General features: G+C 49.5%; 1 protein-coding gene across 3 annotated transcripts in view; it reads right to left on the minus strand.

Moving 5' to 3' along the window:
* Positions 1-508: 508 nt before the first annotated feature.
* engase (endo-beta-N-acetylglucosaminidase) overlaps positions 509-26,594 on the minus strand; it is an 82,587-nt gene continuing 56,501 nt past the window's right edge. For all 3 annotated transcript variants that reach the window (XM_085963570.1, XM_085963572.1, XM_085963571.1), the window contains exons 12-14: positions 15,522-15,609; positions 6,258-6,372; positions 509-1,266 (exon numbers count right to left, since the gene is read on the minus strand). In XM_085963570.1, the coding sequence (XP_085819696.1) occupies positions 871-1,266; positions 6,258-6,372; positions 15,522-15,609 (599 nt within the window). In that variant the 3' untranslated portion in view covers positions 509-870. The remainder of the gene's footprint in view (positions 1,267-6,257; positions 6,373-15,521; positions 15,610-26,594) is intronic.

Genomic DNA, 26,594 nt, shown 5'->3' on the forward strand with positions numbered 1-26,594 from the left:
GCAGCTAATACATTTCAGGCAGAAAGATATTAAACTTGAAGGATTCATTGACTGAAAAACCTCTCAGTGAAGTCAGTGTGACCTTAAATAAAATGACTACTGGAAGTGTACTTTGGGATGTTTTCCTACAGTAAAGGCACTATTAAAGCCTGCCTCTTTCACCAAGCTTTTGGTCACCTGCCCGAATATCTTCTTATGTGGCTTGGGTGGTGTCAAATTTTGTTTCTGTGAAGCGCCTTGGGACGTTTTACTCCGTTATAGGCGCTATATAAATACAAGTTGTTGTAAATGCAAATTGTTGGTGTTGTTCGAGAGGCCTACTCTTGAAGAAGCATGGGATTGGATTTATAATCAACCCCATGAAGGACTACGGTGCACTCAGTTTCAAGAATTGTGGGGTTTTTTTTAATGTTGTCTGTGCGTAATGTGATGGAAGGACCACTCCTATTTAGATTTATTTTTAAAACTTCTGCATACTAACTGGGTTAGTATGAGCATACACAAAGACTTGCATTCCAAAGTTGCTTTATTTAACACGTCACTCACCTCCTCAGGATAGGAATTTTTAAATGAAAAAAACTTTAGCAAGAGGCAACTAATTCAAAAAGGATATAAAAGAGCGTTGTCACTAGCCAGGAGCTAGTCACTGAAGTAAGGAATATCTGCAACAATGCACAAGAGCAGAAAAAGATTGAGGTTTGGGAGACACGATGTAGCACAGGTTCTTCGTTTTTCTAGCCTCACAAAAGCAGTCACAGCAAGCCAATACAGGTCAACTGGCTACTGGAATTTTCCAGCCACAAACTAACAGAACTTTGAATTTATTATCTTTCAAACAGCAATAGATGGACACTACTGTACATTGCTTCTTCAGTGTGGTTGCGTGTAATTTAATCTTAACCTTCCCCATGCTGATTGAGGTACTGAAAAACCTGCCTGAGTCACCGGCTGAATTAGAAACTCCACTTGACAGGCCTTTCCCACTGGAGCATTGTGAAGTAGCAAATTCACCACACGGTAAAGGTTTGCACTTGTTCGACCAACACGAATCATCTCAGAGTCCGCAACCTTTCGGCTTCCATGGTAGTGTAGTCCTCGACAGTATATCTCGAAGTAACTTGCTGTGTTTGGAGGATAAGCCCACTGCAGTGTAGCACACAGTTTCAGCTGGTCTGTAGCTTCAGGGACCGCTTTCCACAAAGTATTGAAGACAGTAAGTTTTTCAACTGGTTTCTGTTCCACACTCAGTCTCGTAGCATCCAGAATCTTAAACAAAGCACATCATTCATTTACTCACTAGTGAATTGCTGAATACTTTTTTACAACTACAAAATAGGCATATTTTCTATTATAACCAACTGCGAGAAGGGTGTGAATCACCCTTAAGCTATTTATATTTTCATCCCTTCTCCATTTACAATCTAAACCTTTACAAATCACTGGTTAGGCCTCAGCTGGAGTATTATGTACAGTCCTGGGCACCACAATTTAGGAAGGATGTCAAGGCCTTGGCGAGGGTACAGAGGAGCTTTACTAGGATGATACCAGGGATGAGGGACTTCAGTTATGTGGAGAGATTGAAGAAACTGGGATTGTTCTCCTTAGAACAGCGAAGGTTAAGGGAAGACCCAATAGAGGTGTTCAAAATTATGAGGAGTTTTGATAGTTTCTCCCTACTTGCTCTGTTTCCTCTGGCAAGTTGGTCAGTAATCAGAGGTCATAGATTTAAAATAATTGGCAAAAGAACTAGAGGGGAATTGGGGAGAAATTTCTTCACAGAGGGTTAAGATCCGGAACGCACTACCTGAAAGGGTAGTGGAATCTATGTTAATAAAATATATACTATGTACAGAATTGCACAATATCCAGAGTTAGTTACAAGGCTGTAAGCACTTGGAATTTGCTTTTTGAGTTTATAACACAATGCCGCATTACAATTGCTTATTCTTTATAATCTCAAAAACCTATTTACGTTCTTGTGCACGAAATCTAGGCTGACACTCCAGTGCAGTACTGAGGGAGTGCTGTACTGTCGCGGATGCCGTCTTTCAGATGAGATGTTAAACCGAGGCCTCATCTGCCCTCTTAGTGGATGTAAAAGATCCCAGGGCACTATTTCAAAGGTCAGCTGGGGACTTCGCCCCAGTGTTCTGGCCAATATTTGTTCCTCAACCAACATCACTAAAACAGATCATCTGGTCATTATCTCATTGCTGTTTGTGGGAGCTTGCCGTGCGCAAATTGGCTGCCACATTTCCCTACATTACAACAGTGAATACACTTACAAAGTACTTGCGCTATACAAATACAAGTCTTCTTTTCTTTTCGTGGTGCTGCTCAGGGCAAGTTGGAGGATGCCCTGTTTGACAAGGACAACAATATTACACTACGTATTGTAAAATAAATTAGTCTGGTGCTAAAGTGCAGCTGCAGGTAACTTGGTGTGTCCCTTTAGGCCACAAGCTGTAATTGTCTGTCTTTCTGTAATCAATTAGAGGCTAACTGGTCTTGCATCAGAGGTCAGACTGCCTTTCATCTGTTTATTTTTGTGTGTAAAAATCCTGAAATTTTGATTTTTTTTTAATGTTGGTGAACTTCCTCTATAAATTGGAAATGACTGGCTTTCTTCGATTTTTATACTTAAGAAAAGAAATGTAACAGAAATTTGCATATGTGACACCGGTAGTGTTACATATTCATCTTTTATATGGATACTTGTGGATCCCCTATGTTATTGCTCATTGTGAGACAAATGCTACGCTGTTTTTATAAGGACTGGTGCATTACATCATGTAATGCACAATGCATTATTCTGCTACTAAGGTGAAGGCATGTTCCTTTAAAGCCACACATTCTAATTGCTGTTAAGTAAACACTGGGTGAGGGCAGAGCTCAACTGGCCATCAGGTTACAAGAAAGAACCCAGACTCTCTTTCTTTAAGTGTTATTGACAAGGCCAGTCAAAGATCACGCCAAAAAACACACACACATACACAGCTCTATTCATTGGCCAATATTAGAAAAGAGACAACTGTCCTTTCAGCTCTTTTCTAATGTTAGAAATGTAAGACGGTTCAGCAAAGTTTCTCTTCAGGTATGAAGCAAGCCACCTGGCCTCAGTTGATCATCACTGGGTCAACATCCTGGCCAGTTTAAAAGATAACACACAAATAACAAATACTCTGGTCTACCATCAATCTGCATCTCGAGGCAACAGAAGACTTTGCACAGTGGGGTATAAAAAGGTGCACCACACAAATCATCAGCAGGGACTACAGAAGGCTGGGAAGAATTGCAGGCGGTAACTAAAAGCTGTGCACATTATAAACAGATAAAGGTAGGTACGGGCATGCTCACTGTGCAATATGCTCTGAAGATGTGGATGACTATGCAAACTGAGCTTTCCTTTTGCAGTTTACGATGCCATCGGAACCTCTCAAGTGCATCACAGTTTTGTACCACATTTCCAGCCATCTGTTAGTCTAAACCCAATTGCACTTTGTCAATCCATAACGCTTCAGTGTAGTGTAGGATCCAGATAAATGTAGGACTTTTATGCTACATTTTCCCAAATTTGTACAGAAGTCTGGTTTATGCAAAATAAGTAAATATCTTAACCCTTTCAGAAATGCATGCATTGATTTTCATTTTTAATATTGAAAATGTGTTATTCATCTAGTGTGAATTATCATACTCAAAACTTTTTTCTCCCCACAGGTTATACAACATTATTTATATTTTTTGTATGATTTACACACACTTATAAAAAGAAAAAGGTTTAGCTTTACAAGTGTGAGCAGCCAGTATCGAGTTATACTGTGCACACCGCATCACTCTCAAATCAGGGAAAAGCAGAGCTCTGCATATGTGTTCTGTAGCACACGCTCTAATCATTGGCCAGTAACATTTTTAATATTAAAGAGTCCTTTCAGCTCTTTTCTAACATTAGAAATTTAGAGGTAGATTTTCCCCTGGTGAGGACTTCAAGTAGCCAGTCGGGAGAGGGTGCCCGCCAACCGCCCGTTAGACCCAGCAGGAGGCCAGGTCCATTTGAGGGCCGGGTCTCATTAGCATTCAGCCAGTGGGCTGCGGACAGTATAGGAGCAGTTCGCCAGCTCTGGGAGGCTGCTATATCGGGCTAGCCTCCTCTGGGCTGAAAAACAGTAGGTCCACAGCAGGGTGGGGGGGGGGGCGGGGGGACCGGGACTCATGATACTCCCTGCCCCACCAAAATACAACTTACCTTGGGGCTCCTGTTCGGCTGGATCACCAGCTGATACAGGGTGGAGCCTGTCTGGTGCACACACCAGAACTGTCCTAAAATGGCAAACGGGGTCCTATGTATGCCATAGGACGGAGATCTGCATATTAAAAGGGCCTACCGCCTAACTTGGGTGGGTGCTCCAGCCTCCCAACTGTAGGCCCAGGGGAAGATTGTGACGGCCACAACGATGGCGGGAACATGGCAGTAAGTCATTCCCCACCATTTTCCAGGTGGTACTGCCTCATAATCTCCTACAGGTGATCTAGTGAAGTTTGCCTTCAGGTATGAAGCAGGTCATCTGGGCTTAGTTCACCATTGCTGGGTCGGTATACCAGTATTCCTTACCTAACACCATTGTGGGACTCCCATTGCCACAAGGACTGCAGCAGTTCAAAGAGAAGACCCACCAGCATCACCTTCTCACAGCAAATAGGGATGGGCAATATAATGCGGCCTTGCCAGTGTTGACCGAGAACAATTTTTTTTTAAGTTTATAAATATATATACAAGCTGGGCTCACCCTTAATACAAAATACATTGATACTGGTTTGTTTGCTGTGGCACAGTTCGCCTTGTGTAACTGAAGCAGAAAACACTGGGGCCACACAGTACATGCAGTAAAACATTGCATCACAAGAGAGGCACTGAAGGGCTCAAGGTGAGGCATAAACGTCATCGTGTCTCCATAAAGGTTCAAAGAAGCCCAGTGGTGTAAGCCAATCTGTACCAACTCTCCTTTAAAATGAGCAGCTAAGACAAAGGGACAAATTCCATGCTGGCTATTACCACACCCCTATCAATTGGTGACACTGTATGGCAGCTAAATGAGCTCGAAGAATCCCAAAGAATTTTATTCCAAAGATAAATTTAGTTTCAATTGACCATTTAAAAAAAAAGTGAAATGGTGACTTTATTTCTTTTATTTGGAAAAAATTTAATGAAATTTAATAAATACTAACATTTACCTCAGGAGCAAAACTGCTTTAGTGACTCTCCGCCACCCCCCCCACCCCACTGAATTTTTCTTCTCCCACTTTCCCTCTGTTAAAATGCATATATATATATAATAAATGTACCATATAGGGAAGGAATAAAACCAGTTGGACACCTTCAATTAATAAAGATAGAAAATGTACAGCAGGCCAGTTAGCATTGCAAAGGAAAAGTCAGTTCAACATTTCTGGAGTTCCAGTGAAGGATGTGCCTACTGTGCATTTCCGGCTTTTCCTATTGGTTGTGTACATGGCTTTCATTTTACCTCAGCCCTCCACTACAAGTAGGTTTTTTTTGTAAAGTACACAATTGCTTGCACGATTCTAAAAGTAAAATGCACATTTGAAACGGGTGCACTGATTTTTGCAAACTGTACGCGAGTTGTGCAGACCGTGCAGAACAAGTTGGAAATAAATGATTTGCTGGGAGCTGATTCCCACAGAAACCTGTTTAAATGGAGTTAAATTGCCTGGTTGTCATATGATGATGTAATCAAATGATCCGCTCCATATACCTTCCCAAAGTGTCACATTTGATCAATGGAATGTTTAACATTTTCAATCTTCCTCAGCGCTTGCAAAGCACCTTCCTTCCCTCAAGCACTATACGAGCCAGACAGTATGAAATTACACTCTGACGCATATGCCTTGTACTGCACGGAGGAAAACAAATGAGGACTTAAATCAGACCACTGGCATGACCATAATTTGAAACCTTTTGATTTTGCAGATGGTTTAAAAAAACAGGCATGAGGAGATGGAACTGTTATTCTCTCATATTTATGCAGTGCACTTTAATTGACAACAGCTACAAAGATCAAACTCCCATAGCTGCTGTGTAAACAGGATCTGCAAAGTCAATGGTTCTCAAGTACAAGTATCCTACCGGAAACAAAACACCATCGTGCAGCACCAATATCTAATTATGGCAATTGTTCATGAGCATTTAATTGTGATTTTCTGGCATTTCTTTTAAACTCCGGCAAAAGTCCCAAAGTTACCTTGATTTCTCCAATTCTGAATTTAAACTGTACGTCCTGTTCATCCTTCAGTTCGCGAGTAATGTTGACAGAGAGATCCTGAAGAATGCAATCAGTCAGCTCCAAGAAAAAGAAGCTGAAAAATAGGAATATAGTTACTAACTGCAACAAAGAATGGTTTCTGCAGTTATAATATAGCAAAGTGATCCAAAAAAAAATGAGCGCAGTGAACCAATCTCAGCCAAAACAATATTCTTAACTTGTGTGTGGATACTGGAAGACAAGAGGATCAAGTGCATCTGTAATGCACTCCACTGCCGATTCACATATAAAGTATGGCCACTCGGGTGAGGTGCCTGAAGGTTGCCGCCACCCATGCAATTGTATCAAAGTTATTACTGCCTTCACAGGAGGAATAAAAAAGATAAGGGAAAAAAAGGTCAGGGGAAAATGGCAGAAGCAAAGAAAAGAAAAAAACTCGCATTTATATAGCGTCAGCTGTGGCTCAGTGATAGCACTCTCGCCTCGGAGTTAGAAGGTCATGGGTTCAAGCCCCAACTCCAGCACTTAAGCACATAATCTCGGCTGACAATCCAGTGCAGAACCGAGAGTGCGCTACACTGTCAGAGGTGCCGTCTTTCAGATGAGATGTTAAACCAAGGTCCAGTCTACCCTTCCTCAACTTCTCCGTCTCCATCTCTGGGGATAGGCTATTGACAAACATTCACTACAAGTCCACTGACTCCCACAGCTACCTGGACTACACTTCCTCCCACCCCGCTTCCTGTAAGGACTCTATTCCATTCTCCCAGTTTCTCCGCCTCCGCCGCATCTGCTCTGACGATGCCACCTTCCATACTAGTGCTTCCAACATGGCTTCCTTTTTCCTCAACCGAGAATTCCCCTCTACTGTGGTTGACATGGCCCTTGACCGTGTCCATTCTATTTCCCGCACTTCTGCTCTCACCCCTTCCCCTCCCTCTCGGAACCACAATAGGGTTTCCCCTTGTCCTCACCTTTCACCCCACCAGCCTCCACATTCAACGGATCATCCTCTGCCATTTCCGCCACCTCCAGCGTGATCCCATCACCAAACACATCTTCCCCTCACCCCCACTTTCAGCATTCTGTAGGGACCACTCCTTCCTCGACACCCTGGTACACTCCTCTATCACCCCCAACACCCCTTCCCCTTCGCCCGGCACCTTGCCGTGCAAGTGCAGGAGATGCAACACCTGCCCTTTTACCTCCACCCTTCCCACTGTCCAGGGCCCCAAACACTCCTTCCAGGTGAAACAGCGATTTACTTGTACTTCTTGCAATTTCATATACTGTATTCGCTGCTCACGATGTGGTCTCCTCTACATTGGGGAGACCAAACGCAGATTGGGTGACCGCTTTGTGGAACACCTCCATTCAGTCCGTAAGGGTGACCCCGAGCTTCCGGTCACCAGTCACTTTAATTCTCCGCTCCACTCCCACTCAGACCTCACTGTCCTCGGCCTCTTGCACTGTTCCAATGAAGCTCAATGTAAGCTCGAGGAACAGCACCTCATCTTTCGATTAGGCACTTTACAGCCTTCTGGGCTCAACACAGAGTTCAACAATTTCAGACCGTAACCTCTGCCCCTATCCTTTTTTTTCTCCATTTATTTATTTATTTTTCTCTCTCCCACATGGCAGCTGTCTTTCATTCTGCCAGTGCCATTTACACTTCATCTAGAGCCATCTTTTGTTTCTTAACTTATCCCGTTACCATCTCCTTTTGCCTTGCACCATCTCTTAATCTCTTGTAATGTCTCTTAATCACTCCTGCCTTCCATCTTATCACAGACCTTCCCTTTTGTTCTTTCCTCCCCTCCCCCCTTTCCCTGCCCCTGCACTTGCTTAAAAACCTGTTCCATCTCCAGCTTTTTCCAGTTCTGACGAAGGGTCATCGACCTGAAACGTTAACTCTGTTTCTCTCTTCACAGATGCTGCCTGGCCTGCTGAGTATTTCCAACATTTTCTGTTTTCATTCCAGTCTACCCTCTCAGGTGGATGTAAAAGATCCTATGGCACTATTCGAAGAAGAGCAAGGGAGTTATTCCAGTATCCTAGCAAATATTTATCCCTCAACAAACATCACTAAACAGTGCTGTTTGTGGAACCTTTTTGTGCACAAATTGGCTGCGGTGGTTTCCTACACTTCAAAAGTAATTAATTGTCTGTGAAGCGCTTTGGGACATCCTGAGGTTGTGAAAGGTGCTATATAATGCAAGCTCTTTGTCTTTTTTTACTATGACTTCTCTACAAGTCTTTGGTGTATGTTATTTTTAACCCTGGGTTATGATAGAGTCTGCAAAGACATTGGAGTTAAACACGACACAAAGTCCTCATCGCTATCATCTGGGGATTTGTCCCACAGACTAGTCAAGCAACAGCCTGACATAATCATACTAACAGAATTATACCTTTCAGCAAACGTCCCAAACACCTCCATCACCGTCCCTGGGTATGTCCTGTTCCAGACCCACCAGGTGGGGGGCACAGTGCTATACAGTCAGGAGCGAGTGGCCCTGGGAGTTCTCAACATTGACTCTGGACCTCACTGAAGTCTCAAATGCCTCACTCTCCCATTACCATCAAGCCAGGGGACCAACCCTGATTCAATGAGTGTAGAAGAGCATGCCAGGAGCAGTGCCAGGCGTACCTAAAAATGAGATGCCAACCTGGTGAAGCTACAGCACAGGACTACATGCATGTTAAACAGTGGAAGCAGCATGCTATAGACAGGGCTAAGCGATCCCACAATCAACAGATCAGATCAAAGCTCTGCAGTCATGCCACATCCAGTCGTGAATGGTGGCGGACAATTAATTAATGGGAGAAGGAGGCGCCATGAATTTCCCCATCCTCACGATGGTGGAGCCCAGCACGAGTGCAAAAGATAAGCCTCTAGCCAACCTGTTCCAGTACAGCTACAACACTGGCATCTACCCGACAAAGTGGAAAATTGCCCTAGTTTGTCCTGTCCACAAAAAGCAGGACAAATTCAATTCAGCTAATTATCGCCCCATCAGCCTACTCTCAATTGTCAGCAAAGTGATGGAAGGTGTCGTCGACAGTGCTATCAAGCGGCATTTACTCACCAATAGCCTGCTCACCGATGCTCAATTTGGCTTCTGCCAAGATCACTCGGCTCCAGACCTCATTATAGCCTTGGTCCAAACATGGACAAAAGAACTGAATTCCAGAGGTAAGTGAGAGTGACTGCCCTTGACATCAAGGGAGAATTTGACAGAATATGGCATCAAGGAGCCCTAGTAAAATTGAAGTCAATGGGAACTAGGGGGAAAACTCTCAGTCATACCTAGCACAAAGGAAGATGGTTGTGGTTGTTGGAGGCCATTCATCTCAGCCCCAGGACATCGCTGCAGGAGTTCCTCAGGGAAGTGTCCTAGGCCCAACCAGCTTCAGTTGCTTCATCAATGACTTTCCCTCCATCATGAGGTCAGAAGTGGGGATGTTCGCTGATGATTGCAATGTTCAGTTCCATTCACAACTCCTCAGATAATGAAGTAGTCAGTGCCAGCATACAGCAAGACCTGGACAACTAGGCTTGGGCTGATAAGTGGCAAGTAACTTTCATGCCACACAAGTGCCAGGCAATGACCATCTCCAACAAGAGAGAGTCTAACCACCGCCCTTGGCATTCCATGGCATTACCATCATCAAATGGTGACACCCCCCCCACCATCAACATCCTAGGGGGGTCACCATTGACCAGAACCTTAACGTGACCAGCCACATAAATACTGTAGCTACAAGAACAGGTCAGAAGCTGGGTCTTCTGCTGCGAATGTCTCACCTCCGGACTCCCCAAAGCCTTGCTACCACATACAGTACTCTCCACTTACCTGGATGAGTGCAGCTCCAACAACACTGAAGAAGCTCAACTCTATCCAGGACAAAGCAGCCCCCTTGATCTGCACCACCTTAAACATCCACTCCCTCCACCACCGGCGTACCCGTGGCTGCAGTGTGTACCATCTACAAGATGCACTGCAGCAACTCGCCAAGGCTTCTTCAACAGCACCTCCCAAACCCCTACCTCCACCACCTAGAAGGACAAGGGCAGCGGGCGCATGGGAACACCACCACCTCCAGTTCTCCTCCAAGTCACACACCATCTTGATTTGGAAATATATCGCTGTTCCTTCATCGTCGCTGGGTCAAAATCCTGGAACTGCCTCACTAACAGCACTGTGGGAGTACCTTTGCCACACGGACTGCAGCGGTTCAAGAAGGCGGCTGACCACCACCTTCTCAAGGGCAATTAGGGATGGGCAATAAATGCTGGCCTTGCCAGCAACACCCACATCCCATGAATGAATTTTTTAAAAATTACCAATCAATCTGGGTTTTTTTTAGGTGTTGGTTAAGGGATAATTGTTGGTCAGGGAGCCAGGAGAACCCCCTTGCTCTACTTTGTACAGTGCCATGAAATATATTACATCCACCTAAATAGGCAGCTAGGACCTCGGTTTAACATTTCAGCTGCAAGGCACACTCTCTGCACTGCTCTGAAGTGTTAGCTTAGATTATGTGCTCAAGTCCTGCAGTGGGGCTTGAGCCCACAACCTTCTGGCTTAGAGGAGAGAGTCATCATCATCATCATCATCGGCGACCACTCGAATTCGAGTATGGTATGTCCTTCATCAGTCATCTACTTGTGGATCTTCAGGTGGCTGTGGAGGCCAATCTGAGATCCACAGACTCTACTACAGTGTGGGCATGTAAGACTATTGGTAGTGACTGGAGTATGGCTCTTCTTAAGTTGTTGTCTCTCCTTACGGCGCTGGCGTTTATCCTCAGCGGCACGCTGGAGATTCTTTTCATGTAGTGCGGCACCGTTGTGGATGCATTTTCTCCAATTGTCTCTGTCCAGTGCGATTTCCTCCCAGTTATTAATAATCGATATGGAACTTTTTAAGGATTACTTTGATGTTATCTTTGTAACGCTTCTTTTGACCACCAGGAGACCTCTGCCCTTCCTTCAACTGGGAGTACAGAACCTGTTTTGGGAGACGCGAGTCTGACATGCGAATGACATGTCCAACCCATCGGAGTTGATGCTGCATGATGAGCATAGTGATGCTGTAGATATTGGCCTCTTCAAGTATACTCCAGTTGGTACGCTTGTCCTCCCAGCTGACCCTCAAGATTTTGCGTAGAGAGCGTTGGTGGTATTGCTCTAAGGCTTTGAGATGTCTACTGTACGTAGTCCAGGTTTCAGCTCCATATAAAAGGGTGGGAAAGATGATGGCTTTGTATACAAGAATTTTAGTTTGGACTTGGAGGTCATGATTTTCAAAGACTCTCCTCAATTTAGAAAAGGCTGCACTTGCACAACTCAGGCGGTGATGGATTTCAGAATCAATGTCAGCTTTGGAGGATAAATGGCTACCAAGATATGGAAAGGTGTTGACATTTTCAAGGGTGTTATTATCAATCATTATAGAGGGAGGAGTTGCAAGCTGATTAGGTGGTGGCTGGTGGAGCACCTGGGTTTTCTTTATATTCATGGTGAGGCTCAGAAGTTTGTAGGCTCTGGAAAAAGCATTCAAGGTTTTTGTAGATCATGCTCGGAAAGAGCTGTGATGGCGTTATCATCTGCATACTGTAACTCCATAATGGTAGTGATGGAGACTTTGCTCTTGGCCTTAAGCCTGTTGAGATTGAAAAGTCGGCCATCAGTACGGTAAAGGACATAGCTGCCAGACTGGGTCTGCGACAGGTGGTGAGGGAACCAACAAGAGGGAAAAACCTACTTGATCTCGTCCTCACCAATCTACCTGTTGCAGATGCATCTGTCCATGACAGCATTGGTGGAAGTGACCACCGCACAGTCCTTGTGGAGACGAAGTCCCGTCTTCATGTTGAGGATACCCTCCACCGTGTTGGGTGGCACTACCACCGTGCTAAATGGGACAGATTTTGAACAGATCTGGCAACTCAAAACTGGGCATCCATGAGGCGCTGTGGGCCATCAGCAGCAGCAGAATTGTATTAAACCACAATCTGTAATCTCATGGCCCGGCATATCCCTCACTCTACCATTACCATCAAGCCGGGAAATCAACCCTGGTTTAACGAAGAGTGCAGGAGAGCATGCCGGGAACAGCACCAGGCATACCAAAAAAATGAGGTGTCAACCTGGTGAAGCTACAACACAGGACTACTTGCATGCCAAACAACGGAAGCAACGTGCGATAGACAGAGCTAAGCGATCTCACAACCATCGGATCAAATCAAAGCTCTGCAGTCCTGCCACATCCAGTCGTGAGTGGTGGTGGACAATTAAACAGTTAACAGGAGGAGGAGGCTCCAAAAATATCCCCATCCTCAATGATGGTGGAGCCCAGCACGTGAGTGCAAAAGACAAGGCTGAAGCATTTGCAACTATCTTCAGCCAGAAGTGCCGAGTGAATGATCCATCTCGGCCTCCTCCTGAGGTCCCCAGCATCACAGATGCCAGTCTTCAGCCCATTCAATTCACTCCACGTGATGTCAAGAAACGGCTGAAGACACTGGATACTGCAAAGGCTATGGGCCCGGACAACATTCCGGCAATAGTACTGAAGACTTGTGCTCCAGAACTAGCTGCGCCCCTAGCCAAGCTGTTCCAGTACAGCTACAACACTGGCATCTACCCGGCAATGTGGAAAATTGCCCAAGTATGTCCTGTCTACAAAAAGCAGGACAAATCCGACCCGGCCAATTACCGTCCCATCAGTCTACTCTCAATCATCAGCAAAGTGATGGAAGGTGTCGTTGACAGTGCCATCAAGCGGCACTTACTCAGCAATAACCTGCTAACTGATGCCCAGTTTGGGTTCCGCCAGGGCCACTCAGCTCCTGACCTCATTACAGCCTTGGTCCAAACATGGACAAAAGAGCTGAACTCAAGAGGTGAGGTGAGAGTGACTGCCCTTGACATCAAGGCAGCATTTGATCAAGTGTGGCATCAAGGAGCCCTAGCAAAACTGAAGTCAATGGGAATCAAGGGGAAAACTCTCCATTGGTTGGAATCATACCTAGCACAAAGGAAGTTGGCTGTGGTTGTTGGAGGTCATTCATCTCAATCACATGACATCACTGCAGGAGTTCCTCAGGGCAGTGTCCTAGGCCCAACCATCTTCAGCTGTTTCATCAATGACCTTCCCTCCATCATAAGGTCAGAAGTGGGGATGTTCGCTGATGATTGCACACTGTTCAGCACCATTCGAGACTTGTCAGATACTGACGCAGTCCGTGTCCATATGCAGCAAGACCTGGACAACATTCAGACTTGGGCTGACAAGTGGCAAGTAACATTCGCACCACACAAGTGCCAGGCAATGACAATCTCCAACAAGCGAGTCTCTAACCATCTCCCCTTGACATTCAATGGCATTACCATCGCTGAATCCCCCACTATCAACATCCTGGGGGTTACCATTGATCAGAAACTGAACTGGACCAGCCATATAAATACTGTGCTACAAGAGCAGGCCAGAGGCTGGGAATTCTGCGGCGAGTGTCTCACCTCCTGACTCCCCAAAGCCTTTCCACCATCTACAAGGCACAAGTCAGGAGTGTGATGGAATACTCTCCACTTGCCTGGATGAGTGCAGCTCCAACAACACTCAAGAAGCTCGACACCTTTCAGGATAAAGCAGCCCGCTTGATTGGCACTCCAACCACCACCTTCAACATTCACTCCCTCCACCACCAGCGCACTGTGGCTGCAGTGTGTACCGTCTACAAGATGCACTGCAGCAACTCGCCAAAGCTCCTTCAACAGCACCTTCCAAACCCGCGACCTCTACCACTTAGAAGGACAAGGGCAGCAGACGCATGGGAACATCACCACCTACAAGTTCCCCTCCAAGCCACACACCATCCTGACTTGGAACTGTATCGCCGATCCTTCACTGTTGCTGGGCCAAAATCCTGGAACTCCCTTCCCAACAGCATTGTGGGTGTACCTACACCATATGGACTGCAGCGGTTCAAGAAGGCGGCTCACCACCATCTTCTCAAGGGCAATTAGGGATGGGCACTAAATGCAGGCCTAGCCAGCGACGCCCACATCCCATCAATGAATAAAAAAAAAAGGATTTGAATTCCGGTGGGCAGATCATTGCCGATGAGATGGAGGATAACTGAGATGAACACTGCAAAAAGGGTTGGAGCAATGATGCAGCCCTGTTTTACTCCTGTCTCAACTGTAAAGGGCTCCTTTCCTTGGATCGCTACCTTGTCGTGGTGGAGAGGCTTGCGTGAACCTATGAACCTGTGAGAGGAGAGAATGCTACTCTACAGAGGCAGTGCTCCTTAAACATAAAACTCTGCTGCACAATTTAATCATTTTAAATTTTAAAATTCCTAAATATTTAGGGGGGGTGTAATTATAGCATGACAAGTTTACATAGAAATATGGAATTTTTACTAAAAAAATGTTCATGGGAAATGCATGCAGACAAAATATATTAACAGTTAAACATGGGTTGCAGAGAGAAGAACTTTATCCAAAATAGTTTTTGCAGCACTATTTTAATTACAAATTGTGTTTCAACAAAAAAATGATATATAACTACTCAGTGCAGTCAAGAGCTTGAACAGTAATCGTTTTGTGGTTATAAAAGTAATGGACAACACATTATAATTACGCATGCCAAAAATCACACCTTTTCTGGAACAGTCTTTGAGGCAGTAATCTGCCTTCCCATTTTGACACATTGTCCACATGAACTAGTGTGTTAAAAGGGCCCTCACCTCTTATCTAAACATTGCAGGTAAGATCACTGTTTACAATGACCCAGTAAGTCAAATTCAGTGTTTGCCACATAGGAATCTTGTCATTGCTTTGGGAACCAATTGTGTGATCCCATCAATTTTTCTGTAAAAACTGAAAACCAGTGGCCTTGATTACAGGACTTTAAAACAAACAAAAAAAAAATTAACTGCATCAAAATTCAAACATTTTCTGGCGCATCTGGACCACAGCTGCACCCCAAGAATCCAGTTCTGACAACTTTGCGTCAGGACAACGGTCACTAAAATTTCTTTCCACACACACCTTTGCTCTTCAGTCAATCATGTTTAGTGTTTCGCCCCAAGGGTGATGTGTATATTGCATAATAATTGATAAATGACAGGGGAAGTCACATCTTATGGTCATTACCACTGGACATCACTATGTGTCCTCTCCAATTTTCCCTCCCCCTCCACAAATATATTGCTGGCACTTGGACTCACCGAGTTGTCCATCCCTCAGGGCTCCAAGAAGCACAGTTCTGAATAAACTTCTGAACAAGGGCATTATCCTCTGGTAATGGTTTCAGTACTACAAGAATACAGAACATAAGAAACAACAATTAAATGAAGAACCTATTATATGAGTCTCTGACTGACGAGTTTGTGTAAAGACTAATTTGAAGCAAGTCTGGTCAACTGGCTACCACGGAACAATTCTCCAATCCCACAATATTGGGTCCTTCTCAAGGGCGATTAGGGATGGGCAATAAATGCTGGCCTTAAATACATCCCATAAACGAATAAAAAAACTTTTTTTATATAACAGTGCCAGGACGGGCTGCCATACCTGGACTGTCGTGGAATAGACGGCATAGATGGCAGAAGGTGCAAGAGTACTCAAACATATTTATGGAGCACAAGCAATCTGACATTTCAACGACATCAGCATTTTAAACTGTAGTCTGGCACAAACTGGCACTGCAGCAATGTCAAACATGCAGTATAACCGCAATGTACTCATTACTGTAACAAGAGAAGATCCAGTTTGTCCTAAATTCTGACCTCCATTTCGGACAAAAAATATGACCTGAACATTTTAGTTCGGGATCAGCACTGACACAAGGCCCACACCTCGATAGATTCCAATATTTTAAATTCCAGTAACCCTGCAGACACTTGCCAGTATAAGCTAGCAGTCCTATCAATAACCCAAATATCCAACTTCTTGTGCTGCAGTTTCCATCCCTCCCATACTGGCTAAAACTGAATATGCATCGAATACCCGAAACATACGGTCTACACGCACAGTTTAGTTTCATGCACAGTTTAGATTCTCCAAGCAGAAATACTGAATAGAGCCGCTCACCAAATGGATATTCGAGTGGGTTACAGCAATCGAGTCTGAATATAAATCTATATATATAAAGCGGCTCTTCTGTCTGTCCCGATGTCTGTCTGTCTGTCCGTTCTCTATACGTTTGAAAGTTAGAGAGCGTACCGACGTGCGCGTCGCCTCAAAAGAAAGCTTGCGATTCCGGACCGGTCATAGGCGTATTTATGTTTCGGCCGGACAAAAATCCCGCCCGCGGTATCCGAAAAATGTTCAGCGTTCCGCTCATTAGCATCCGTGTGACGTCGAGGTCGACCAATCGGACGGGCGCGTGCCATCCTACAGTTGAGTGTCGAGTGACTCGACGATTGACCGATCCTACGCTTCGGTGACCTGACCGGTCGACCAATCGGTGCATGCGTGGGCGGGCCTTATCCTTCTGAACCGAGGTGAGTGGCCGCCATCTTGATTTTTCACAATTTTTTCCCCCACACTTTCTGTGTGTTAGGGAACTAAGGTAAATATTTTAATGATGTGTTAGGGAATTAAATAACAATTTAATAGGGGGGGGGGGGGGGAGAGCCTCGGGAAATCACGGGGGGGGGGAGAGCCTCGGGAAATCGCGGGGGGGGGGGGGGGGGGGAGAGCCTCGGGAAATCGCGGGGAGGGGGGGGGCGGGGGGGAGAGCCTCAGCACCGGACCTCAGGCGCTAGGCAGGGGGAGGGGCCGGAGAGAGGGACAGAGGGGAGTGGGGGAGGGGAGGGGAGGGGGTGGGCAAGGGGAGGGGGTGGGCGAGGGAGGGAGGGAGACAGGGGAGGGGAGGGAAGGAGAGGGGAGGGAGAGGAGGGGAGGAAGAGAGGGGAGGGGAGGGAGGGATAGGACAGGGAGAGGACATGACAGGGAGAGGGGGGACACACAGGGGCAGGGAGACCAAGCGCCCCAAAACTGCCCTCGCAACGCGGGGCTCCCCAGCTAGTACTGTATATTGCAGTTAACTCCCTTAATGGACCAGTTTTGATCTTAATATGTTTGTTTTTTGGGGGATGGGGAGGATTCTTCTGGTAAACCTGCACAGAACTCAGTCATGGTTATTAGTCACACAGACTTTTCAACATCTACTCAACACTATACAAGTGGCAGACACTGCCCAACAAGAAGAGAAACCCGGATTTTGCGGTAAGAATAACGGTGACACTATCAGCGCTCACTGTTATTATGGAGTAAATCGGACAGCAACTTCCAGCATCCGCAGTAAAACACGGAAATAGGGAAGTCGCTGTCCGAGTTGCCCCGCTCCTCCAGAAGCTTCACTCTAACAGTAGACTTGGCATTTACATACATGGAAGGGTATGAATTTACAGTACTTATCCACTAAATACCCACTAAACATGCCAGAAAAAGTTAGGGCTTGTCCATTCAAGTGTAAGTGAATTTTTAACGGCGTGATAAGTACTAATTACTGCCAAACTACCTCTCTGGCACTGAAAATTTACTTTTACAAGTGTGGCGTGTCATTCCTTCAGATTTTTATTATTGTTGGAAATTTAAAAAAATTAAAATAAAATCTCTTAATCCCATCTTTCTTTCCCTCTCTTTATTTTGCTTTCTGTACAAGATTTTACATTGAATTAAATATTCTACCTTACAATTCCTGGTTTAGACTCTGTGGCCTAGAAATTCAGTATCGCCACATTTGGGGCGCTACAGCCGGCCATTCGCTAAATTTAGCGCCACCTTCGGCGAAATTGAGTTGCATCGCCCCAAGAGGTTGCTGTTGCGCTAAAGCAGGCGATGCACAACTATCATAAGGCGCTAAGCCGGCGAGCCGAGGCGCTAACACTGAGGGCGGGCGCAGTGCAGGTGCGGCGAGTTGCTGATTGAAGGCAGACACGCTGGCGCCAGTCAGCTCTTAAAGGGGGAGGGTCGATTTGTTTGGCTGCCACGCCCTGCACACTGCAACCCTGAAGCAAGGCCTGACCATTACTGGTTCAACAGTTCAATGCCCAGGACAATGGAGAAGGCTAGGGAGTGAGCGGAGCGCTTCAGCGAGGGTGCCCTGAGGTTACTGGTTGGCGCAGTGGAGCGCAGGCGACCTGTCCTCTTCCCTGACAGTGGGAGGAGGCCGCTTCCCAGCGAGTACCGAAAAGCCTGGAGGAAGGTGGCAAACAGGGTGACCACCAACAGCATGGTTGCCAGGACTCCAGTTCAATGTAGAAAAAAGTTCAACGACCTCACTCGGGTTGTCAGGGCGAGTACCCTTTCCACTATCCTCTTCATCCCTGCATGTGCACCTAAGTTTCTGGCCAAAGGGACCTGAAAGCCCCAATGCCCAGCCCTCATCCAAGAGCTATGGGACTCTCATGAAAACCACTTGCACATTCAGCACTTTACACACTGTCAGGGCTATTCCACCATGGGAGGCAGTGCAGGCAAGATGAGGGCTTGACACTGTCAGGGCTATTCCACCATGGGAGGCAGTGCAGGCAAGATCAGGGCTTAACACTACTTAGAGGCCGTCCTTTCTCTTGCAGGGCAAGCTGGCCCACAATCGCAGGCAGCAGCTACGGACCGGGGGAGGCCGTCCTGACCTGAAAGAGCTCAGCGACCTGGAGCAGCGTGTGGAGCGCATTATGGCAGGCCGGCTGATTGGCCCCGTCGCCAGTGGAGATGCCGACCCTGTTCTGGACAGCAATGGTAAGGTCATCACCTTTTTGACCTCTCTCTTTCCACTTGTGCCACACACTAGCATCCTTTGCCACTATCGAACCAATGCAGTGCATAGCAGCACTCATGCCTCCCTCGCTGCCGCCCTGTCCTCACTCTAAAGCAACTCTTGTGCCTCCCTGCTTTCAGGTGCTGATTCGCCAGGTGAGGAGGCGGCCCCTCAAGCTGCCACTGTCAGTGATTCTGAATTCGAGGAGGAGGAAGCCCATCAGTGCCACCCTCAGCCGAGGCAGCCATGGCCATGATGGGGACATGTCTTCCCTGGAGGGGAGCAGGGGGAAGGGTCTGAGGAGAGTGAGGCTTCGGGGCCCAGTGGGCTGCAGCAACGCGGGAGGGGTGGGGAAGCTCGGCAGCCTTCTCCCCGGAGGGCGAGTGCGGCCTCCAGTCCTGCTACGGTGAGCGCAGAGGAGGTGCGGCTCCTTGGTGAAATGGGCGCCCAGGCTGAGCGCAGGCACACTGAGCTCATGGCTGCAGTGGCAAGGATGCCTGACTCCATAGAGTCACAGGCCAGGAGTCTGCAGGAATTCGGGGCAGCACAGGCTAGGAGTCAGCAGGACTTCGCTGCTTCACAGGCGGCTTCCAGCCAAGTGCTCAGTCATGCCGTGCATTCACTGGCTGGTCTGATGCAGACACAGATCAGGGCCACACGGGCACTAACTGCTGCCACCCTCGCTGGATCGGCCAGGCATCGCCGGGACCCTCGCTGCACCGCAGCAGCCCAGCAGTCTGTGCTTCAGCAGATTGCTGCACATGCTGCAGTGCTGGCCTGTGCGAGTGCCAGTGTATCAGCCGACCAGGGAGTGCCTGTGCTCTGTCAGGTTGGCAGCATTCCTGCTGCCAACACTGTCAGTCCTCCACTGCAGCTGCCACCACCCGTAGGACAGACTGCTGCCACCCAAGCAGAGTTGGAGCAGTCAGCAGCCGGGCCCTCTCGGCCCAGAGCTGGTCCAAGCCGTCCCCCAAGGGCATCTGCCGTCTCACCATCTGACCCTCAGCAGCCTTCCCCCAGCCTTGCTGCAGCCACTGGGGTCCCACTGAGGAGGAGCTGCAGGGCGGGAAGGGGCCACTCGCGGAAGCGAGGCGGATCACCCTCGCAGGGGAAAAAGTAGAAGGTGGGGCCAAATGTTGTGTTTATATATGAAGGCTGAGAATGTTTTTTTTATATATGAAGGCCGAGACTGTTGTGTTTGTTTTTTATATGAGGGCCAGGAATGTTGTGTTTGTTTTTTATATGAGGGCCGGGAATGTTGTGTTTGTTTATTATATGAAGGCCGAGGATCATGGTCATTTTTGTTTAACTGTTTTTTTCATTTTCTGAAGATTGTGAGAGCCAGTTATGTCTCTGATTGCTTTTTGGGGGGTTTATCTGAATTAGTTTGTCATGCGGGAAGGACACAGAGTTTGCACAATAAAAAATTTTCTTTATTCACATTGTCCATGTTTGCACTTTGAACTATTTGTTGCCTTGACCGGCTGAGGATTTGCGGAGTGGCTCCATTCATGTTCTTTCATCATTGGCACAAGCCATTCCCTGAGAAGGGGCCTAGAACCAAGTTGCAATAAGCCGCCGACGGACGGCCTTTGCACTTTGTGCCTCCCTGCCATCTTGGTGCTCCTCCTCCTCCTCTGGTGGTCCTCCAATGTCTGCTGGCAGTGGCTGAGTCCTGAGGATAGCCAGGTTGTGCAGCATGCAGCACACTCCAACGAAATGGGAGACTCGCTCAGCGAGAACTGTAGGGCTCCTCCGGAACGGTCCAGACAGCGGAACCGTTGCTTGAGCACGCCGATTGTGTGCTCAATGATGTTCCTGGTAGCTTGATGGCTGTCATTGTATCGCTCTTCAGCGGGGGTGTTGGGCGCACGGAGCGGGGTCATCAGCCAGGTGCACAAAGGATAGCCCTTGTCCCCGAGAAGCCATCCTCGTGGGTGAGCCTGGGCTTCAAAAATGTCTGCCACAGAAGTCTGGCGCAGGATGAAGGCATCATGGCTGCTGCCTGGAAAGCGGGCATTGACAGCTAGTATGAGCTGCCTGTGGTCACACGCCAACTGGGCGTTGAGCGAATGGTAGCCCTTCCGGTTGCGGTAATCCTCGGCATTCTGTAGAGGTGCCCGCAAAGCCACATGCGTGCAGTCAATGGCGCCCTGGACATGGGGAAGCCCGCTATTCTTGCAAATCCCATTGCACGCTCTTGCTGCTTGTCCAGGGTCATGGGGAAGGAGATGTACTGATGTCTCCTTCTGAAAAGGGCATTGGTCACCTGGTGGATGCAGCAATGTACCACGAACTGGGAGTTGTTGGCAATGTCCCCAGTAGCGGATTGGAAGGAGCCAGTGGCATAGAAGTTGAGAGCCACCGTCACCTTCACTGCCACCGACAGACGTCCTGCTCCTCAGCTGTGGCTGCAGATCTCTGTGAAGCAGGTGGCAGATCTCAGTGACCACCTCCCTTCTGAATCGCAGCCTCCGAACACACTGCTCCTCAGACATGTTCAGATATGAGAACTGCTGGCGGTATACCCTGGGTGGGTAAGGCCTCCTGTACCGACGCCTGTTGGCACTTCTCCGTCTGGCCATGATTGGCACTCTCTCATGGCGTCTCTGAGCCCTTTGAATGCAATGCAGAAAGCCAACGTTTCCATCCATTGCAGCCCCCATTATATGTGGCGACTCTAGGCCATGGCACTGAAAGTTAAATCCAAGTACAAAGCTCTGGCTTGAAGCCAGAAGTACCTGTGCGAGCGCTGTGTCAAAGCAGAAAGCTCTCTCCCTTTGTCTCTCTCCAAATATCTGTCTCTCACACAGAAGGATTGGCACAAAATGGCTGCCACTTATAATGCAGGAGGAGTCCCCTTTAAATAGCGCCCCCCAGCGACTGGGAACCGTTCCCCTCTACCAGTCGCTGGGGGCGCCAGGCGCACAGAAGGAGGGCGCCACTGAAGTTCCGGATCGGGGCGCATCAAGGGCGCTGCACCATGAAATGACGTCAGGATCTGCGCGCGCATCTGAGTGGGCGCTGCGGTTTTGTGCCGTCGCAAAATCTTGACTGAAGTTCGCGAGAGGTGCAGATCGCGCCGCGCCCGGGCGCTAGCTGCTTAGCGCCCCACTTCTCCTCCTAAGGCGCTAGCAGCTGGTGCTAACAACTGAATTTCTAGGCCAGTGTGTCTCAGTAAGGATTCTTCAATCTGATTGGCTAAGGAGACACGCCGTTGCTTGCCCTGTTCACACAGGTCCCAGATCCCCTGTAGAGGGTGCAACGCTGTTTCGGCTCTCTACCGCAAATCGCAGTGTAAAAAGCCCAGAGTCTGTGGACAAGTGGAAGTGTAATGAATGGCGAGCGCCATTTGCTCGCCGCTGACCGCATAATCTGGGCCAATATCCTTTTCTTGGACATCCAATACGCAGTCTGAATCAACACGCTCCAGAATTCTTTTTTTAAATAATTAGTATTTAGTAGTCGATCAGACAGCCTGTTATTGTGATTTGGACCTTGTCAGGCTCCTGATGCTAATGGGAAAAAGATGAAGTGGAATCACGATTGCCAAGAAGCTGTGTGCTTGGATCAAGCCTTCTGTACAGGGAATGAATAGAATCACTAAACGGGATCTTTATGCTTGGATCAAATGCGTGTTTGTCCAGACTGCTGCACATTTAAATGATAAATGTTAGAACTGCCAATTGTGTGGCAACAAAAAAAACCAGGCCAAGCAGTCGGTGTGTATTGGAGCCATCACAATACAGTAAACACAGCAGCTCACCATACAGCATATTATATCGCAACAACATCTTTGGTTCTCACAATATACTAATGAAAGCTTAGTCTGATATTTACAATGCTAAGTTATGGAGCAAGTACAGCAGATGTTAATTGGTGATAAATTAAGAAATAATATTGAGGTTGTATAGTAACAAACAGATTTGATTGAATTCTGTTTTCTTTCTTCAGAGGAAGGGTAAATAAGTCAATTTAGATGTTGAAAAAAACCGCTGTGATTATCTGCATGAACATCTTTGCGGCCCTCTGCCCACGCGCACGGTATCCCAGAGCCGCGCAAGCGCAGTTGCCTGCACTGTGGGCCACGCTTTCCTCGGCTCCCTAAGGAGAAGGCCACTGGATCCATTCTGGGGGGTGGGGGGGGTGGAGAAAGGGAGAGGATCAAAAGGGGAGAGGGGATTGGAGGGGCGACAGAGTCATGCAGAAAGGAAGGGGAAGAAGAGAGGGGAGGGGGAAGAAGAGAGGGAAGGGGGGAAGAAGAGAGGGGGGGAAGAGGGGGGGGAAGAAAAGAGCGGGGGGGAAGAGGGGGGGAAAAGAGGGGGGGGAAGAGAAGAGGGGGGGGAAGAGAAGAGAGGGGGGGAGAAGAGAGGGGGGGGGAGAAGAGAGGGGGGGGAGAAGAGAGGGGGGTAGAAGAGAGGGGGGGAAGAGAGGGGGGAAGAGAGGGGAGGGGGGGAAGAGAGGGGAGGGGGGAAGAGAGGGGAGGGGGGGAAGAGAGGGGGGAGAGAGGAGGGGGGAGAGAGGAGGGGGGGAGAGGGGAGGGGGGGAGAGGAGGAGGAGGGGGAGAGAGGAGGGGGGAGAGAGGAGGAGGGGAGGGGGGGAGGGGGGGGAGAGAGGAGGGGGGAGAGAGGAGGGGGGAGAGGAGGAGGAGGGGAGAGGAGGAGGAGGGGAGAGGAGGGGGGGTAGAGAGGAGGGGGGGAGAGAGGAGGAGGGGAGGGGGGGGGAGGGGGGGAGAGAGGAGGGGGGAGAGAGGAGGGGGGAGAGAGAGGGGGGGAGAGGAGGAGGAGGGGAGAGGAGGAGGAGGGGAGAGAGGAGGGGGGGGAGAGAGGGAGGGGGGGGGAGAGAGGAGGGGGGGGAGAGAGGAGGGGGGGGAGAGAGGAGGGGGGGAGAGAGGAGGGGGGGAGAGAGGAGGGGGGGGGGAGAGAGGAGGGGGGGAGAGAGAGGAGGGGGGGGAGAGAGAGGAGGGGGGAGAGAGGGGAGGGGGGGAGAGAGGGGATGGGGAGAGAGAGGAGGGGGGGGAGAGAGAGGAGGGGGGGAGAGAGAGGAGGGGGGAGAGAGAGGAGGGGGGAGAGAGAGGAGGGGGGGAGAGAGGGGATGGGGGAGAGAGAGAGGAGGGGGGAGAGAGAGGAGGGGGGAGGGAGAGGAGGGGGAGGAGGGGGAGAGAGAGGAGGGGGGAGAGAGAGGAGGGGGGGGAGAGAGGAGGAGGGGGGAGAGGAGGAGGGGGGAGAGAGGGGGAGAGAGGAGGGGGCGAGAGAGGGGAGGGGGGGAGAGAGGGGAGGGGGGGAGAGAGGGGAGGGGGGGAGAGAGGGGAGAGGGGAGGGGGGGAGAGAGGGGAGGGGGGAGGGGGAGAGAGGGGAGGGGGGAGAGAGGGGAGGGGGAGAGAGGGGAGGGGGGAGAGAGGGGAGGGGGGAGAGAGGGGAGGGGGAGAGAGGGGAGGGGGGAGAGAGGGGAGGGGGGAGGGGGGAGAGAGGGGAGGGGGAGGGGGGAGAGAGGGGAGGGGGGAGGGGGTAGAGAGGGAAGGGGGGAGAGAGGGGAGGGGGAGAGAGGGGAGGGGGGAGAGAGGGGGGAGGGGAGGGGGAGAGAGAGGGGAGGGGGGGAGGGGGAGGGGAGGAGGGGGAGGGAGAGGAGGGGGGAGAGAGAGGAGGGGGGAGAGAGAGGAGGGGGGGGAGAGAGGAGGAGGGGGGAGAGGAGGAGGGGGCGAGAGAGGGGAGGGGGGGAGAGAGGGGAGGGGGGGAGAGAGGGGAGGGGGGGAGAGGGGAGGGGGGAGAGAGGGGAGGGGGGAGAGAGGGAGGGGGGAGAGGGGGGAGAGAGGGGAGGGGGGAGAGAGGGGAGAGAGGGGAGGGGGAGAGAGGGGAGGGGGGGAGAGAGGGGAGGGGGAGGGGGGAGAGAGGGGAGGGGGAGGGGGGAGAGAGAGGGGAGGGGGGGAGGGGGTAGAGAGGGAAGGGGGGAGAGAGGGGAGGGGGGAGAGAGGGGAGGGGGGAGAGAGGGGGGGAGAGAGGGGGGAGGGGAGGGGGGAGAGAGAGGGGAGGGGGGGAGGGGGGAGGGGGGAGAGGGGGGAGGGGGGAGAGAGGGGAGGGGGGAGAGAGGGGAGGGGGGAGAGAGGGGGAGGGGGAGAGAGGGGAGGGGGAGAGGGGGGAGGGGGAGAGAGGGGAGGGGGAGGGGGGAGAGAGGGGAGGGGGAGGGGGGAGAGAGGGAGAGAGGGGAGAGAGGAGGGGGGGAGAGGAGGGGGAGAGGGGGGGAGGGGAAGAGAGGAGGGGGAGAGAGGATAGAGAGAGAGAGAGAGAGAGAGAGAGCACGAGAGAGGATCGAAGCGAGATGATCGAAGGGGAAAAGAGAGAGGGTCAGTGGGAGGAGGTCAGGGAGTCGGGGGGGGGGGGCTGGCAGGGGGCTGTAAAGAACACAGAAAGCACAATAGGAATGGGGAAGAACGTGATCCAGGTCTAAAGGGGGGGCGTGGGGGGGACAATGAGAGCAAGAACGTGATCCAGATGGTAAGACGGATCACGTTCTTCCAACCCCGCCCCCTTTAAACACGCACCTTGTTCTCCCTCTGCTCCCCCAAGACCTGGTTGATTTCGCAGAAAGCTCGGTGCGTGTGTGGCAAGTGACATCATTGGACTGGACAAAATCCGAAGTCATGACACTGTCACTATTCACTTCATACCCAATAAACCTGCTAACAATCCGTGACCCACCCACAATGTCCCATCTATGGGGGCAGTGAGGGGTTGCGGGGGAAGGTCAGGAACTTATTGAGGGGGGTTAGGTACTCGGCGGGGGGGGGGGGGTGCGAGTCAGGAACTTGGGCGGGGAGAGGTGGTCTGGAGCTCGGGGGGGGGGGGTGGAGAGGTTAGAAACTTGGGCAGTGGGGTAGGTCAGGAACTTGGCGGGGTAGAAGGTCAGTAACTTGGAGGTTTAGGTCAGGAACTTGGGGGAGGGCATGGGAAAACGATCAGGAACTTGCAGTGGGGGTAGAAGGTCAGGAACCTGGGGGTGGGAGGAAGGTTAAGAACTTGTTGGGAGGGCAGGATCTAGTTTGGGGGGTGGGAGAAGGTCTTAACCCACGAGGCTGAGCCCTGTCTGCTCTATGTGAGCTCTGTTCTGTCTGGAGCCTGGCAGTCAGAATGGCTCGAATTATACTTTGCAAAGTACTTGATTAGTTAGGCAGGCAGGATCTAATTCCAGATAAACTGCTGGGTGTATCTTGTCCTCCAAGAGGACCAATCAGAAATCAGGTCTTGTACTCCAAGGTGACCAATCAGAAATCTGGTGTTGGAAATAAATGCAACCAAAAAAAAAGTCACTTGGAAGCCCAAATTGGTGACCCTGTCAGTCAGTTAAATGAGCAGCACTGGCAATAGCTGCAGAACATTCCATGCTCCTCCAACTAACGGAGGGGTCAGGGGGAAGGATACAAATAAAAACACACAATGGTGCTGAATTCCCTTGCAATAAATTCTGGAAGTAGTTTCAATTATTATGCTCATATAAAGGCTTCAGATTTCTTCATGAAATGAATCCACTGTTATTA

This window comes from Somniosus microcephalus, chromosome 21 (assembly GCF_052327205.1).
Source record: "Somniosus microcephalus isolate GS21.2 chromosome 21, FLI_Smic_1.0, whole genome shotgun sequence".
Taxonomy (NCBI): domain Eukaryota; kingdom Metazoa; phylum Chordata; class Chondrichthyes; order Squaliformes; family Somniosidae; genus Somniosus; species Somniosus microcephalus.